General features: G+C 55.8%; 2 protein-coding genes across 2 annotated transcripts; one reads left to right on the plus strand and one right to left on the minus strand.

Annotated features, from left to right (window-relative positions):
- Positions 1-737: 737 nt before the first annotated feature.
- On the minus strand, positions 738-12,988 carry LOC128333697 (interleukin-36 receptor antagonist protein-like). Its single transcript, XM_053269507.1, has 6 exons — positions 12,838-12,988; positions 5,248-5,352; positions 4,507-4,564; positions 3,283-3,371; positions 2,246-2,370; positions 738-1,105 (listed from the first exon to the last, which is right to left on the minus strand). The coding sequence occupies exons 2-6, from the start codon at positions 5,285-5,287 to the stop codon at positions 893-895; spliced, it is 525 nt and encodes a 174-aa protein (XP_053125482.1). The 5' UTR covers positions 5,288-5,352; positions 12,838-12,988; the 3' UTR covers positions 738-892.
- On the plus strand, positions 12,941-17,322 carry TMED4 (transmembrane p24 trafficking protein 4). Its single transcript, XM_053269504.1, has 5 exons — positions 12,941-13,251; positions 13,439-13,539; positions 13,947-14,072; positions 14,893-15,039; positions 15,997-17,322. The coding sequence occupies exons 1-5, from the start codon at positions 13,080-13,082 to the stop codon at positions 16,144-16,146; spliced, it is 696 nt and encodes a 231-aa protein (XP_053125479.1). The 5' UTR covers positions 12,941-13,079; the 3' UTR covers positions 16,147-17,322.
- Positions 17,323-17,478: the final 156 nt, after the last annotated feature.

Here is a 17,478-nt window from a genome sequence, read left to right on the forward strand (position 1 = left end):
ATCCCACCCCCAGTCTCCCATTGGCGGCTGCAGCCTGGGCAAGAGGCCCGCACAGGGAGAGGGGAGCACAGAAGCCCTCCAGGATCAAGGTGGGCAGGGGAGGGATGCCAGAGGCGGCGTCTGAGCTCCCGATGGAGCCCTCAGGTGGGAGGCAGGACAGATGCCGGGACTGGAAGCAGCAGGAGGGGGTCGCTCCCATCCCACAACCTGGCGGCAAGGGCAGCTCCAGGAGGGCAAGGGCCCCCTCCAGAGATGCCGGCCACAGCACACCCACCCACCCAGGCTCTGGGCCCCATCTGTGCCCCACCTCAGTGTCCCCCCCCCTGCCCAGTCACTGCCTGCCTGGGAGATCCTTCCTGGGGCGTCTGGCCGGTGAGCGGGAGGAGGGTGCCGGGGGCAGCAGGGCAGCTCCCTGGGAAGCAGCCAGGTGAGAACCCCAACTTCCTGGAGGGGGGGGACCCCAGAGAGCTGCTGCTGAGAAAGGAGCGGCTGATGCTTTGAAGAAGATTGGAAGCCATTCGCATTATATTTAAAGAACTCTTTTCCTAATGTGGATTTTACAACAGGGTTTGACATCTAGTAATATTAGCAGGTTGGGTAGATCAAAATCGTGTTTGTAAGGTTTAGATCTCTGTTTTGAATTCTTATTATAGCAAGGGCTAATTCTACAGTTGGCGATTCACGAGGAGGTGTGAGCGGGAAGTCCATATTTGCTCAATATGTTGTGAATGTTAAGATATTGTCAAAATGAATAAAAATTTAATTTTAAAAAAGAGAGAAAGGAGTGGCTGGGAGGTCCCGGCTGCCGGCTGCAGCGGGCACCCCCGGCCCGGCCCGGCCCGGCCGCAGGCCCTGGTCCCGGGTGAGGAGGGCCTGCTCTCCTCCTGGAGGCTCAGCAGGGCTGGAAATAGAAGTCCACCACACGAGACGGTCCGGGCGCCTGGGTCAGGCCGAGGGGCTCGTTGGGTCCCGAGGAAGTGCAGAGGAACCAGCCCGGGTGGGCGGCAGACTCAAAGCGCCACAGCCCTTCCTTGTAGGAGCGGAAGAAAGTGAAGCGGGCCGAGGTCTCCCTGCTGTCCTTGAGCAGGTCTGTGATGTTGACGCTCTGAGGAGGAGGAGGAGGAGGAGGAGGAGAGAGGCTGGTGAGGCAGGCAGGCAGGCAGGCAGGGGCGCCACCAGGGCTGGGAAGAGCGCGGGCACCATCGCCATTGCAGGAAAGCTGCAGAAGACGGGTCCCCCCAGTTGCCAGGCAGACACCCGCTCTGCGGAGGCTGGGGTGGAGCAGAGCCCCGTCGGAGCCTTCCTGATCCTTCCCAGGGACTCCAGCAGTCGGAGGCAGGGAAGCCTCTCCGCTCCCACCCGGGGTGGGGGGGGGCAGCCTCCCGCCCGCCCGCCCGCCCGCAGCTGCTCTCTCTGGTGGGGGCCTGCCGCTGGGCCAGCCTTTGGGCCTAGCAAACCCAGGCTGCTGCCGCTGCCGCTTGCTATGCAACACGCTCAGCTGGATGAAGCAGCTCCACTTCTGCTGCAACTACAGAGACAAGCCCGGGTTTTCCCGGGGACGGTCCTGCTCAGTCTGTTCCTTCGTGTTAGAAAACGCATTCGGATTCTCCCCCCCCCCACCCCCCGCGATGCGTTTCTGCCTTGTGCACCACCTGGCCTCTTCTTGTGTTGGTTCTGCAGTGCTTAATATCTACAGGAGAGGAATTGCTAAGCGTTCTGCAATGGAAATCGTGCATAAGCATCTGCTCCCACTGGGCGCGGGGGGGGACGGCACACACCAGGCTTCCCTTCAGAGACTTCAGTTCCAGCAGCTGCCTGCAACCCAGGGGGAGTGGCTGCTGCCAATAGCCAGGGGAACGTGGCCAAAGGGAGTCCCCCCCCCCACCCCGGCCATTGCTATGGACGAGAAGCTGCGATACTGGCCGGTGGGCGGGATGGTGCCCCAGCAGCACCGCGAGGAAGAGGAAGTTGCTTCATCCCTCATTGTACAACCTGAGAGCAGCCCTGCCTAGGAGGACAGGAGGAGGGGGGGGCAAGGAGGGCTTGGAGCCTGGCTGGCTGGTCCTCCTGCTCTGCTTTTGGGCACGAGCCCCCCCCCCCACATGCGCACACACACACGGCCCACCTCTGGCTCCCTTCTCCCAGGCTGTCAAACAAGTTGCTGATGGTGAGACTTCCCTGCCAGTGCTGACAAGTGTGCACCACAATGCAGTGGACGGCAAGGGGGCCTCCTCCTCCTCCTCACCTCAAGCTGCAGCACCGGAGGGGCCTCGGAGGAGCACGCCAGGCACCACCTCCCGTCCTGAACGCCCAGGATGATGGGGAACTTCTCATGGGCAAAGGCTCGGTTGTGGACCCAGTAAATCTTCTCTGGAGGGAGTCGAAAGAGAGTCTGTCAGGATGCTGATGCCATTTCAGAGGCAAGGCTGGGGGGCCTCCTTCCCAGAGGCCCCCCTGATGATGGGTCCTGAGGTGCCGGAGGATGAAATGAGATGCGGGGGGCTGCCTCCAGCTCCAAACGGAAAGGGGGGCATTTGGGCTGCCCAGCAAATGCCCCATTTCCTCTCCTGGTGACTGAGAGCACCAAGACATGGGGATCAACAGCAGCAGGACCCCCCCCCCACTGAGCAATAGTCTCTGGGTCCAGGATGCAGCCCCTGGAGGAGGCAGAGGTGCAGACGGAGAGGCAGAGGTGCAGAGGGAGGGGGGCAGGAGCTGGGGGCAGAAGGAGCCCAAGAATGAGTGAGTGGGGAGCACCACTTCCCAGGAGCGGCTTATCTGGAGGAGCCACCAGGGGGCGCCAAAGGAGGCGCAGCTGCTTCTGCTTCCCAGCCGCAGTTCGGGCGCCCCCCCCCCCCCCCGCTCAGCCCGAGAGCCACGCGGCCTGCAGGCTGGCCATGGTCAAGCCGAACAGCACAGTTAACAGGACAGCTCTACCGGATGAATGGCCAGCCTGCAGGCTGTGCAGTTCTTGGGAGGGAGGGAGGGAGGGAGGGAGGGAGAGAAGCAACCTGCGCTGCCTCCTCTGGTGCCCACCCCCTGCAGTTCATTGGAATGGGTCGCAGTTGCCACCTCCCCTGCCACGGGGTTAGGGGAGCAAGCGGGTGTGGGGCAGGAAGGGAGCCCACCCTGCCCACCACCCCTTTCCTTCCCATGGCTTCCTCTTTCCCCAGGCGAGTCCACAGAGCAGAGGGGCCTCAGCCTTGCCTGGAGATGGGGGGGGGGGCTGCAGTCAGGAGAATGGGGCGGCCCTGCGGCCAGAAGCGGAGGACAGCGGCTCACCTTCCAGGGCAGAGTTGGGGCCTTGCAGGTGGCCAGCAAGCAGCTCATTATTCTGCAGGTAAAGGGATTTCTGGTTGACATCCCAGACTCTGAAAGACCAAAGCAGCAACATCTTCCTTCTTCCGCTCTTGCCAGCCGTGTGTGGATCTCGACGCGCCCCTTGCTGACACCGCCCCCTCCACCCCACGGGACCAGAGCCTGCTCCAGCCTCAGCCACTCCCCACGGCAGGCCAGACTGCTTGTATCCGGTTCCACGGACGCTGCCTGACCACCACCAGCACTGTGCAGACAACCTCTTCTGTGGGGCAGGCTGAGTCAGCTGCCTCAGGCAGGGGCAGAAGGTGGGGAGCCACCCTGGGCCCCACTGGGGCCCGTCTGTTCCCCCCCCCCGGCTGACTTGAGCCAGGAGTTCGCTGCCCGGCTGGTGTTGGAGTCCCTGCGTGCTTGTGGGCCGCCACCACCACCACTGCTGGCCTTGGCAGCCAGGCGGAGGAGGAGGAGGCGGAGGAGGAGGAGGAGGCAAGGCGCCCACTTGCAGGAGGGTGGGGGGTCAGGCCAGACTGCCTCCGGCAGCAAAGTGTCCTGGGCTGCCCCCACCATCTGCTGGCCACTCAGCCCGCCAAGCTGGTGACTGGCCCACTCCAGGGAGAGCCGGCAGCCACGCCCAGCCCCGAAGCCCAGCCTGCCCCTGCTGACTTCCCCGGGGGAGGGACGCATGCCCAACGGGATTGCATGTGGGCCGCCATCTCTATGAGGGCATAGCAAATACGGACTCAAGGGAGCACCTGGCCCTGCCAGAAGCGAGGGGAGGATGAGGGGAAGGGCTCCTTCTCTCCCTCCCTCCCTCCCCGGGCGAGGTTCCCTTCCACACATTCCGAGATCCAGTCTCTGTTTATTTAGATGGGAGCCACGTTTGGTCTCCAGAACTCAGAGCAGGTGCGATGGATTGTGGGCAAAAGGCCAACGCCAGGGCCCAGGAAGCGCCTGGCGGCTGCTGCTCCTGCAGGAGGCATCCGTCTTTGCTGCTTGGTACCTGGAAGCTGGCTCAGCGGGAGCTTCCCAGTCCCAGGCAGAGAAGTTCATGGGGCAAAATGGTTCCTGCCTCTTTGCAGGCGCCCCATCAGCAGCTCCCTCGACATCCGCATTGCCACCACCGAGGCACCAGGCAGCTGCCGCCCTCCCCGTTCCCCAGTGTCCTTTTGCAAAATGACGCAGGACACTTACCGGGCCTTGAAGACAACGGCCTGGGAGGCTGGTGTTGCTGCACAGGCCGCCTTCTCATCTGAATAGAGAGCAGAGAGGAGGAAGAGGAGGAGGTTACTCAGCTGGGCTGGGTGAGAGTCCATGATGAGCCCTGAGTCACAGCATGCTGCTTGACCAGGCAGCCCAAGCCTTTTTATAGATCTCTTGCAAACCACCCCGGGGGTGAGTGGGTGGAATGTCCATGATTAACAGACACCATAATTAGTTCTGTGGCTGTGAGACAAGCCTCGGATTTTCCAGCAGCTGCTTTGTGTGGTGCAACCCATGTTGCAACTTCAGAGAGAGAAGCCTTCCTCAAACTATAGCCTCTGTTCCTCTTACTTCAGGCCAAGGCACCCCAATGAGAAGAACGGGTAGATTTGGCTTTCGAGAGCTTCTCAAGCAAGGAATGTCGATATTCCAAAAGCGCTGCTCAGAAGCAAGCCAAGAGCCCTCACACACTCCTCCTGTTAGCAGAGCAGGCTGGAGCTCTCAAAGCGTGGCTGGCCTTTTGCCTCGAAAAACACACCCAGCGCTCCAGCCTCCTCCCTCAGCCAACTCGGAAGAGCCCCCCCAGCACCCTGCCCTGGCACTCCCAAATGCAGAGTGGACACGTCCACCAGCAGGCAAAGAGACACACCAGCCGTGTGTGCAGCTCCACCAGCGCTGCTGCAGAGGCGCAAAGGATGGCGGGGTGGGGGGTACCCAACAGCTCTACTGTACCAGTGCTGGCGAGCAGCTCCTGTGCTTGTGAGTCGCACATTGCTCCAATCCTGCTGACTCGATCTGGATTGCCTGTGAGCCTCACCCTGCTATTTATGCTGCATCCTGCTGGCACCAGAAAGCAGCATTACAAAATTTGCATTTTGAGACAAGCGCTTTCTGGAGTTATTTCGCAAGTTATACTAGAAGTCCCTCTGAGGGCCCTTGGCAGCATCAGGCAGGGCCAAAGGATTTGCCAAAGGTCTCATCTCTTCCCCCAGAGTCAGGCTGCACAGATGCTGTGATTCCAGGCAGGTAAGCACTCAGAAGGTGAGAGGAGCCCACGAAGGCGGCCCTGAATTCACTCACTCTCCAGCAAAGACGAAGAACCTCCTGCCTGAGACCATCTCTGCTGCTCAAAACAGACTCTCGTCAATTCTGACCTCAAAAAGTTGTTGTTTTTTTAAAAAGACCTCCAAAAGTCAAAAATTTTTGACTTTTGGACGTCAAAATTCAACCTCCAAAAAGTCCCAGTTTTCATGCCTTCTTTGAGTCCCAAGACCAGGGCACTGATTGCTATAAAATGTAATTGATTCATTCTCGGGTGCTGCCTCTGCTCACAGATTTCAACAGCATCTCTGAGGTTGTTTTCATGTCCGTACAATCTCCTTCTAGCAGGCTCCATCAGACAGCTGCTCAGAGAGCTCTCTGAAGGACAGCACCAAGTCATGGAAATCCCCTCCTGTAGGAGACTTGCACCTTAAGCGACGCAGCGGGGAAATGCTTGGCTAACAAGCAGAAGGTTGCTGGTTTGAATCCCTGCTGGTACAGGCAGCAGTGATATAGGGAGATGCTGAAAGGCATCACCTCATACTATACTCTACCAAAGAAAACCACAGGGCTCTGTGAGTGCCAGGAGTGGAAATCGACTTGACGGCACACTTTTAGGAGACTTGCAGAAGGAGTTTGAGCTGGCTTTGGAGCAGGGAGCTCCAAGTGAAGAGCCATCAGGCTGCATATTTGACTTTAATACAACATCAGTATTTCAACCCTTTCAAGAAAGATTTCCACTGAGTCTTTCCAAAGGGCAATACACACCTGGACAAATTTGCTGGTCCTCTTACAGCTCATTGAAAAAGTGTTTTATGCCTCCTGAAAAGCGATTAAATGAAAAGCAATTGTCCCATGTATACCTGCATGCCTTTGATATGTCAACGAGTAAAGCAAAGCAAGTGTGAAGAGAGATAAAGCATTGCTTGTTCTACAAAGATATTCTAAAATGGCCTGGACACATTTGTTGGTACCCCTAGAAAAGATCATAAATAATTGGATCAGAGAGATTTTTCCAATTAGCTGTTTTCTTTAATTAGTATCACACATGTCCAAACGTGCAATCAGTCATTCAGCCTATTGAAATGGAGAAAAGTAGTTACTCTGCTGTTTGGTATCATTGTGTGTCTCACAATGAACATGGACCAGAGAAAGCAAAGGAGAGAGTTGTCTGAGGAGATCAGAAAGAAAATTATAGACAAGCATGTTAAAGGCAAAGGCTATAAGACCATCTCAAAGCAGTTTGATGTTCCTGTGACAAGAGTTGCAAATATGATTAAGAAGTTTAAGGTCCATGGGACTGTAGCCAACCTCCCTGGACGCAGCCGCAAGAGGAAAATCGACCCCAGAATGGGCAGAACGATAGTGAGAATGGTAGACAAAAGGCCAAGGACAACTTCCGAAGAGATACAAGCTGAACTCCAAGGTCAAGGTCCATCAGTGTCTGATCGCACCATCCGTAGCTTTTTGAGTGACAGTGGTCTCAATGGAAGAAGACCAAGGAGGACTCCACTGTTGAAAGAAAAACATTAAAGAAGCCAGACTGGAATTTGCTAAAATACATATTGACAAGCCACAATGCTTCTGAGAGAATGCCCTTTGGACAGATGAGACGAAACTGGAACTTTTTCTGGCAAGTCACATCAGCTCTATGTTCACAGATGAAAAAATGAAGCTTTCAAAGAAAAGAACACTATATCTACTGTGAAGCATGGAGGAGACTCGGTTATGTTTGGGAGCTGCTTTGCTGCGTCTGGCACAGGGTGCCTTGAGTCTGTGCAGGGAACAATAAAATCTCAAGACTATCAAGACATTCTAGAGTGAAACGTACTGCCCAGTGTCAAAAAGCTCCGTCTCAGTCACAGGTCATGAATCATCCAACAGGATAGTGACCCAAAACACACAGCTAAAAGCACCCAGGAATGGCTAAGGACAAAACATTGAACTATTCTGAAGTGGCCTTCTATGAGTCCTGATTTGAATCCTATCGAACATCTATGGAAAGAACTGAAACATGCAGTCTGGAGAAGACACCCTTCAAACCTGACACAGCTGGAGTGGTGTGCTCAGGAAGAGTGGGCCAAACTACCTGTTGACAGGTGCAGAAGTCTCATTGAGAGCTACAGTTTGTTTGCAGTGATTGCCCTAAAGGTTGTGCAACAAAATAGTAGGTTAAGGGTCCCAGCATTTTTGTCCATGCCATTTTCATTTGTGTTATTATTTGAAATATTCTGTTGCATCAGAACTCTAAAGCAAAGTCTGATTTTTGTTAAATGCGGAATAAACAATGATGGGTGCCAATTACTTTGTTCAGTTTCAAGTTATTTCAGAGACAATTGTGGGTTCTCCTTTTTTCATGGAGGGATATCAACACATTTGTCCAGGTGTGTATATTCCATCTTCTCCAGTGATTCCTATGGGGGATGTTGTTGGGGGCTTCGATGATGTTCAGCCCTGCACAGATTGTGAGTGTGCACGCGTATGTGTGCGCGTGTGTGTGTGCAGGCACGCCACAATTAGCCAAACAGTGAAACATAGAGGCGGGTCTCACGGTCAGTGAGACCCGCTTTACCAGTTTTGCGGGGAGAGCGGGCTAAGCCGGATTGGCCGCCCACATGATTGCTGGCTCCGTGACAGAGCCGGTGGGGGCTGGGGCCAATCGGCCCCCGCAAGCTCCAGCATGCCCTGTGTGAGCAAAAATGTGTTGCGTGCTGCATGTGTGCACATTAAGCATCTTAGAGGGGGGGCGGGGGAGTGGGGGGGCCAGGAAGGGCCTGCAACCTGGACTGTCCACTTTGATGCAGACAGAAAAGAGTGGAATGAATGTGCACAAGAACTGCTTGGGGCGGAGGTCCAAAAATAACCCTCGCAGGCAGTTCTTCGGAGTGTGAGTCCACTGGGCTGGCTTGTGAAAGGCTAGAGGGCATCTGCTTCACTTGGCAGAGGTTCGGGTAAAGCCCTCCAGACTTCTCTGGGTCCCTCACAGCTCCTCTTGGTTCTTGCCATGCATGTGTGTGTTGTTGCAGAAGACAGATGGTGGGGGAGATGACAGAGCCCCATGACTTCATCAGCACAGCCCTCTTGTTTTTTGCTTTTGCTCTGGAGATGGCCACCGGAGGAGGGAATATCGTGCTTTATTAAGTGTGTGTGGAACCACAAGGACAGGCCCAGTTGACTGTGATACAGCTGAGCACTTGTGTGGAAGCAGCCCCAGTGAACCTCCACAAAACTTGCTGCTGCCCTTTCGCCACACTGAGGTATTCAGCTTCACGATCTTTTCTGCCGTGGCTTCCACCCTGTGGAACTTTCTCTTATTGGAGACCCAACTGGCCTTGTCCATTGTTATGTTTCACCAGCTGAGAATCGCCTGCCGTTTTAGGCAGGCTGTGGACCATCTGATTGCCGTGCTGTGATGTTATGCTTAATCTGCTGCACTTCTTGTGGTCTGGGTCTTGATCGTCTTTCTTTTTATGCTGCTGTATTTTGCTTTAACACTACTGTTTGGCACCTCAAATCCTCGGGGAAAAGTGTGGTAATTTTTTAATTTAAGAAATAAAGCCTTCCAGGGTTGGCGGGGGAGAAGCTTGTGGAGACTCTCCACTGGGACAGTTTGCCAAGCAATTGCGAAAGTGTGTGTGTGGGGTGGGGGGACTTCCTTCCCCTCCATGGGACAAAAGACGTTGAGAGAAGCCCAGCATGTCGTGGCTCAGCCTGTGGGAGGATGTGGCTGCCGGGTCATCCCCCTCCTCAGGCGCTCTGGGCTCTCTACGCGCTACCCGTTGCTCCCAGAGCAGAGCTGGCCAAGGCACACAACCAATGACCAGCTGCTGAATCACATCTGATGACGTGGGGCGCTGCAGCAGAAGAACCAGACATCCTGGCCCGCTTCCCCCTCCTCCTTACGGAGTGCCAGGATTTCCCAGAACATCAAATGGATGCATGTTTACCCGGCACAGCCCAACTTCCAAGTTCAGAGGAAGTTGCAAAGAACTCAAGATTGCCTCATTCTGCACATGTGCATGTGCCTTGCTCTGAGCAGGGCCTTGCCAGCACTCCCAGGCTTGGGTGATGCAAGGACTGGCAATTCCCACGGACACAAGTGATGGGAATGGAACTCATTTCCAGTTAGCAAGTCGCTCACCACCATCCTCCTCTGCAGAGACTGTGAATGAACCGGGTGCAACGCACTCACCGCTCGGCAGAACAGCAGAAGCGGGGGGGGGGGGCAGAGGAGGCGCAGCTGCCTCTCCTTCCCGGAACGCCGCCTACTGCTCTCAATCCTGCCCGGCTGCACGGTGAATGAGAGCCAGGCTGCCTGCAGGCTGACCATTCGCCAGGCAGAAGAGCTGTGAGCAGTGGGAGAGAGGGGAGCCAACGGAGGAGCTCCGGGGAGAAGAGGAAGCTGGGCCCCCTTTGGCACCCCCGCCCCAACTCGCCAAGAAGAGCCGCTCCTACTCCAAGGAAACACAGTGTGAGGCAGCTGCCAGGGGCCAGTTCCATGCTAGGGTCCATGAGGAAAGGAACTGAAAGGAACACTGCTAATATTATAGCACCCTGATGCATATCCATGGTGTGGTCCTGTCACCACCATATCTCAAAAAGGAAATTGTAGTGCTGGAAAAGGGGCAGGAAAGGACAACCAGAATGTTGAGGGGGCTGGGGCACCTTCCTAATGAAGAAAGGCTACTGGGTTTGGGCCCATCTAGTCCAGCATCCTGTTTCACACAGTAGCCCACCAGATGTCACTGGAAGTCTTCAGATAGGAGCTGAAAGGGGCATGCCCCCTCTCCTGCTGTTACTCCCCTGCAACTGGTACTCAGAGGCATCCTGCCTTGGAGGCTGGAGGTGGCCTAGAACCCTCCAACTAATAGCCATTGATAGACCTCTCCTCCATGAAGTTTTCCAAACCCCTCTTAAAGCCATCTGGGTTGTTGGCTGTCACCACATCTTGTGGCAGAGAATTCCAAAGGTGATTATACGTTGTGTGAAAGAGTACTTCCGTTTGTTGGTCCTAAATTTTGTGGCAATCAATTTCATGGGATGACCCCTGGGTCTAGTGTTATGTGAGAGGGAGAAACATTTCTCTCCACTTTTGCCACACCATACATGATTTTATAGACCTCTATCATGTCTCCCCGCAGTCGTCTTTTTCTAAACTAAAAAGCCCCAGGTGTTGTAGTCTTGCCTCATAAGAAACGAGCTCTAGGCCCCTGATCATCTTGGTTGCCCTCTTCTGCACCTTTCCCAGTTCTACAATGACCTCTTTTAGATGTAGTGACTAGAATTGTACGTAGTACTCCAGGTGTGGCCACACCATAATTTTGTATAAGGGCATGTTAATATTAGCCATTTTATTTTCAATCTCCTTCCTAATGATCCCTAGCATGGAATTGGCCTTTTTCACAGCTGCCGTACATTGAGTCGACACTTTCAACGAACTGTCCACCACGACCCCAAGATCCCTCTCCCGGTCAGTCACCGACAGCTCAGATCCCATCAATGTATACTTGAAGTTGGGGTTTTTCGCCTCTTCCGTTTTGCCTGAAGAACAATGTTTCTGCCTTCACTTCAAGAACTGCAGCTCTTTGTTATCTATGACCTTGGGGAACTGAGATTTGTTAACTAACCATAGTATCAAACCAAGCCCTGATAGCCCAGGTCTATGCCAGGGCTGCTCAACTTCGGCCCTCCTGCAGATGCTGGCTGGCCTACAACTCCCACAATCCATGACTACTGGCCACTGTGGCTGAGGATTATGGGAGTTGTAATCCAAAAATAGCTGGGGGGCCAAAGTTGAGCAGGCCTGGTTCTAAGGACAGTTTTTCAAACTTTTATTGCAGTTCCCCAAGTGTGTATGTCCTCCTAGGAAACTGTGTCTCCTTTATTCTACAGTGAAAACAAACACGGCTGGGGGGAGGGCAGGGCACAAGCCCCTCCTGGCTCCCTGGACTCATTGATGGACTCACCACCTAGGGCTGACTGTTAATCCGACCAGGGGCTGCACCAGGAAAGAAGCGTGGGGTGGGGTGGGGGGCAGCACTGAGGGAGCCAAGAGTATTTGCAGGCAGGCTAGCTGAATCCTACATGTAAGATTCCTGAAACAGAAATGGAGGGTGGGGAAGCTACTTAGGGACATAGGAAGCTGCCTCTACAGAGTCAGACCGTCGGTCCATCTAGCTGAGGACTGTCTACACCAGGGATTCTCAACGTTGGGTCCCCAGATGTTATTGGACTTCAGCTCCCATAATCCCCAGCCAAAGGCCACTAGGGCTGGGAATGATGGGAGTTGAAGTCCAATGCCATCTGGGGAACACAACGTTGAGAATCCCTGGTCTACACAGACCAGCAGCGGCTCCTCCAAGGCTGCAGGCAGGAGTCTCTCTCAGCCCTGCTTGGAGATGCCGGGCGGGGCTTTGGAGCCTTCTGCATGCAAGTGCCCTTCCCAGAGCAGCCCCAGATCTTAGTGCTCCCATGTCGTCTCCCACCCAAATGCAAACCAGGACAGACCCTGCTTAGCAGAGGGGGCAATTCAGGCTCGCTACCACAAGACCAGCTCTCCTCGCCTGGGGGCGCTTGCTCGCCTCCCTTCACCCGCTTTCTAGAGCCACCCTGCCTTGCATCTGACCTGGCGGCTCGCTCGGCGACGATGGCCCTGCAGTGGGTGCCGCTGCGTCTTCAGAGTCAGTCTAGCACAGAACTACTCTCTGCAGTTCTCTGACTGGCAGCGGCTCCCTCTGCCCCGCCTGGAGATGCTGCCGGCCGGGGACCGAGCCCAGGGCTGCCCGAGACTCTAGCAGCGCCGCGGCTCGTCCTAGCGGGCCACGGGAGCGCCAAGGGAGCCGCAGCTGCCTCTGCTTCCAGCAGCAGCTCGGACGCCTCCTCTCTCTCCCGCGCTGCGTGCAAGCTGGCCATCCGTCAGGTAGAGCTTCAGGCTGACGAATGGCCAGCCTGCCTGCAGCGTGGGAGAAACTGAGAGCGCCGCCACCGGCCAGCCAGGAGAAGCTTGCGCCAGACACTGAGCGCCCGCCCGCCCGCCCAGAGAGCCTCCCGGAAGCCGCCGCCGCCGCCGCCGGACACAGTGCGCCACTCTAGCCGTTCTGGCTCTACGGCCAAGAGAACGCTCCACGTGACGGGCAGACAGCTGGCAAGCGAGCAAGCCCGGAAGAAACCCGCCGCCCGCCCGCCCGCCCGCCCGTTCGCTGACCACCGGACAAGCGGGAGGCGGCGGCGGGGGCGGGATTGGCGCCACTGCCGCCCTTGAGAGCAGGAGCTGATACTCACCCCGACACCGGCCTACACGGCAAGGCTGTCGTGAGAGGCCTCGCCCCGGCCTCCGTAGGCTGTGACGTCTGAGCGCGCGACTGGTCCCTGGCGGCGGAAGTCCTCGGCCCGCGGCGCAGGCAGCTCTTCTGCGCAGGCGCGGTCTTTCCTTTCAGCTGCCGCGCAGGCGCGGTCCTCCTCCGACCGGGACCGAGCCGGGCTGCGCAGGCGCCGCGGCGGCCAGTCGTGGGCGGCGAGTCTCCATGGCAGGCGGCGGCGGGTGGCTTCGGGGCCCGGCGGGGGCCTCGGCCTGGGCGGCGCTGCTGGCGCTGCTGCTGCTGGCGGGCCGCGGGGCCCAGGCGCTCTACTTCCACATCGGGGAGACCGAGAAGCGCTGCTTCATCGAGGAGATCCCCGACGAGACCATGGTCATCGGTGAGGGCGGCGCCGCTGCGGGCCCAGCGCTCGCCCTGACGGATGGCCAGCCTGCGGGCGGGGTGGGGCGAGGGCCCCCGTGGCCTCCCTGGGGTCCCCCCTCCCGCCTCGCCCAGGGCCGAGGGGGGCTCGGGGGGGCGCCCCTTCCCCCCCGCTGACTCCCTCCCTCCCTCCCGCCCCCCTGCAGGGAATTACCGGACGCAGCTCTGGGACAAGCAGTCCGAGCACTACCTGCCCTCCACGCCGGGCCTCGGCATGTTTGTGGAGATCAAAGACCCCGACGGGAAGGTGAGGGGGGGCGGGGGGCGCCCGGGCCCTGAAGGCTGAACCCCGACCCTGCCGCCGCCGGGTCTCCTTTGCCGTGCCCAGAAAGGGGCGGGGGGGGGGCTTGGGCAGCAGCAGCCCCCCCCCGCCTCGTGCCATCTGCAGAAGTGGCCGGAGGGAGGGAGGCGATCTCGGGCCACGAGCCAAGCTGAAGCAACGCTCGCCCGCGGCTCTTCTGGCTCCGTGTTCTCGGGTTGCAAAACGCAGCCGCGTGGCAAGCTGGAGGCCAAGCAGCGAGGCCCGGGAGGGGCTTTGGGGGCGCCTCCAACCGCCCCCCCCCCCCCCCGCTGTGGAGGGCAGTGGGGCGCCACTCCCGGCATCCTAAGGGGAGAGAGCTCCGGGGACATTGTTTCTGATGGTCGTTCTTGCAGGTGGTTCTCTCCAGACAGTATGGCTCCGAGGGCCGGTTCACCTTCACTTCCCACACCCCAGGGGAGCACCAGATTTGCCTCCACTCCAACTCCACTCGCATGGCACTCTTTGCAGGCGGGAAATTGGTAAGCAAGGCTGGGTGCTGGCCTTTGTCCATCTGGTTTTTCCAGAGCAGGGGTTTCTGAGGCTGGAAACCTCAGGGCAGCTTCCTTACCTTTTTTTTTTTAAAAAACTTCGTTTGTGCATGCTCTTCCTCTCCAGTACACTACTGCTCGGGGTGGCTCACAACAATACAATATACCTTAGGTTATACCTTAAGTTATATCTAAGTAAAGGAATTAAAAGTCAGGTTAAAAACCACAATCAGTCTTAAGTTTCAAATCAAAAGTCATTTAAAAAAACTAAAAATTGAGAATTATAACAACTAAAGAACCTACCAGATATAATCAAAGATAGAGCATTAAAAAGCCTCTCTGAAAAGATGTGTGTTTAGTTTTTTAAAAACACTGAGGGAGGGAGCATGGCGAAGCTCTTTCAGGGAGGGTGTTTCAAAGCCGAGGGGCCACTATCTCTCAACCTGCTTGTTCCTTGCTTATGGTAAGAAACATGCTGGGCAGAAAGTGGAGTGTGTGCAGAAGAAATGTCTTCCCCCCCCAAAAAAACCTACCTCACAGGGTTGTTGTGAGGATAAAAATAAGCATGTACACTGCTCTGAGCTCTTCGGAGAAAGAGCAGGATATAAATGTTAAGTAAATAAATAAGTAAACTGCCTTAGTCGTCCTCCTGTTCCACCACCTCCTTCAAGAGCTAAATCTTGGGGCTACCCAGAGCATGATTCACTCCTGAGCTCCTGGGATAAAAGTAAGGAAAAGGTCTGGGCGAGGCTGAGGGAATGGCCAGGGTGCGTGATCGTGAGGTGCTGAGTGTGTGCTCTTCTCTGTTCAGCGGGTGCACCTAGATATCCAAGTTGGGGAGCACACCAATAACTACCCTGAGATTGCTGCCAAGGACAAGCTGACAGAGCTGCAGTTGAGAGCCAGGCAGCTGTTGGACCAGGTGGAGCAGATCCAGAAGGAGCAGAACTACCAAAGAGTAAGGGGCTCTCTGCATTCTTGTGGGAGGGGAGGAGGGCTGGCGTCTGCACAGGAATGGCACTTCAGTAAGAACACACCTCTTTTCATGGTTGGCATAGAACTCCTGAGTCGCCGTTAAAGCCTTGGGCTCTATCTAGTCACTGGTGCCATACCTGAGGAGGGTAGTTGGGAGCCATGTAGAAAAGCATGCTCGATATCCTCCTTGGGACAGGAGCTTTTAAGCAGCAAAAATGTAGCCTGACGTGTGTTAAGTATTTCACAATGGAGGAAAATAAGAAGTGGGGTCCTCCACCGGAACTGTATTGGGACCAGTACTCAATTCATACATGATCTAGAAATCAAGGTGAGTAGCGAGGTGACCAAGCTTGCAGATGCCACTAGATTACTTAAGGCTGTCAGGTCCAATACAGATTGTGAGGAGCTCCAAAAGGATCTCTCTCTGCCCATTCTCTCCACACCAATTATGCATGGTGGGGAGAGAATGGGTCGAGAGACATCTAGGAGAACTAGGATTGAGAAGAGGAAGCCCTCCTTTTACACGGCACATTAACTTATGGAATTCTCTGCCACACAATGTGGTGATGGTTTGAAAAGGGGCTTAGACAAATTCATGGAGGACAGGTCTGTCAGTGGCTGCTAGTCTGGATGGCCTGGCGGGCCACTCTGAGAAACAGGATGCTGGACTCAGTAGGCCTTGGGCCTGATCCAGCAGGGCTTTCCTTCTGTACCAGCACTGATGTACTGTGGCTAGACAGTTGAGGGTCGGGCATGGCTGCAGAGAGTGGGGTTGGGCAGAAGCTGCTTGGGAATGGAGCAGGGATCAACTCTTATCTGCAGTGAGAGGCTGTGTGGGACCCAGCTGTGTAGATGTGGAGGTTGGATTGTTGGTGTTGAGACTGGGCAGTGCAAAGCAGGGCAGCAGTTATTCTTCTGACTTCTCTTGTCCATTTTACAGTACCGAGAGGAGAGATTCCGCATGACCAGCGAGAGCACCAACCAGCGGGTGCTGTGGTGGTCCATTGCGCAGACCATCATCCTCATCCTCACCGGCATCTGGCAAATGAGACATCTCAAGAGCTTCTTTGAAGCCAAAAAACTGGTATAATCCCTTTGACAACACAGGCACTCTTTCTCAAAAGCCTCAACATCCCGTCTTGAACTTCCATGGAATATGTCTCAACCCTTCTGGATTCCTAGAGCACTGAGCTGAGATGGAAAGACAAGGGAGAGCCCTTGAGAACGCCGCCTCCTCCTGTGGAAGTCTCCTGCCTGCCAGTCCCCTCTTCGCTGCTTTAGATTAGCTGGGGGTGGGGGTGGGCTTTGGTAGGAAGGGGTTCAGTGCTTGCCGGGCATCCCAGGGCATTGATGTGTCTTTTTAGGAGACTTGGAAGAAGGCTGTGTGTGTTCTCAGTCCTGATGGTTGGGGTGGGGGGAGGGTTAGCAGGCGCTCTTCTTTCCTGTAGCTCCTTTCTGTGAGGCCCAGTTCATTGGTGTTCAAGGCCTGCTCTTAACAGAAAGTGTTGGGGGCAGCCCTTAGACTGCAGAGTTGCCTGAAGGGGAAATGGGGAAAAAATTCTATAGCAGAACTCTTGATAAATGCCTATACCAGTGGTCTAAAGCAGTGCTTGGTCTTCGAACTCTGCTCCTGACTGTCTGGTGTCCTTGCCTGCCGTGACTGCACCCCCACCACCCCTGTTCTGCAGGCATAGCCTCTAGTGCTCCTCTCCAGCCCATAGAAGACCTTTGTCCTGGGCAGACAGGCGGGGAGAGCGGAGTCTGCTTCCTGCTCGGATCAAGTACCGCCCTTCTAGGCAGCCAGGGTTCCTGATAATATCAGAGGTGTGAGCTGTTCCCTTTGAGGGTTGTGGGGAGAGGAGGCATCTCCTATAGCTTTTGACTGCCTCAGCATTGCTAGAGAAATGGGGTGCCTCCTGTTGGGCTTGTAGAAACCCCAAGCAGGTGATAGTGTGAAGCATTCCCCTTGGTGCTTCCTGCCAGCCCTCCCAGAGTTTGGAAACCCAGGGCTGGCTTCTGGTTGGATGCTTTTGGGTGTGGGCAGAATTAGAGCTCTGAGATGCTGAACACCTGGAGGGCTGTGGAAAGCGTCCTCCTCCTGTCTCTGCCCACCCCACCCCCCATGGTACAGAGGAAGGCGTAACTGCCTTCTGTTTGGAAATGCTTCCTGTGGCTGCTGCTCCTCTCCCTTCCCTGCCTGGTAGTGCAAGGCCTTAATACAGTTGTTCCTCCAAGTTTTGGAGTGAAATAAAGCTTTTCTGTGATATGTGTGTGTCCTGTGTATATGGTGTGTATGACAAAGGTGCTGCGGTGGTTTTGTTTGTGGATGGACCCTGTTATGACAGCAGTGAATGCACTACTGCAAGACTTTATAAAGGCCAAGTTGAAGACAGGTCATCCTGGAGAGAATCTATCTACGTGG

This window comes from Hemicordylus capensis, chromosome 8 (genome assembly GCF_027244095.1).
Source record: "Hemicordylus capensis ecotype Gifberg chromosome 8, rHemCap1.1.pri, whole genome shotgun sequence".
Taxonomy (NCBI): domain Eukaryota; kingdom Metazoa; phylum Chordata; class Lepidosauria; order Squamata; family Cordylidae; genus Hemicordylus; species Hemicordylus capensis.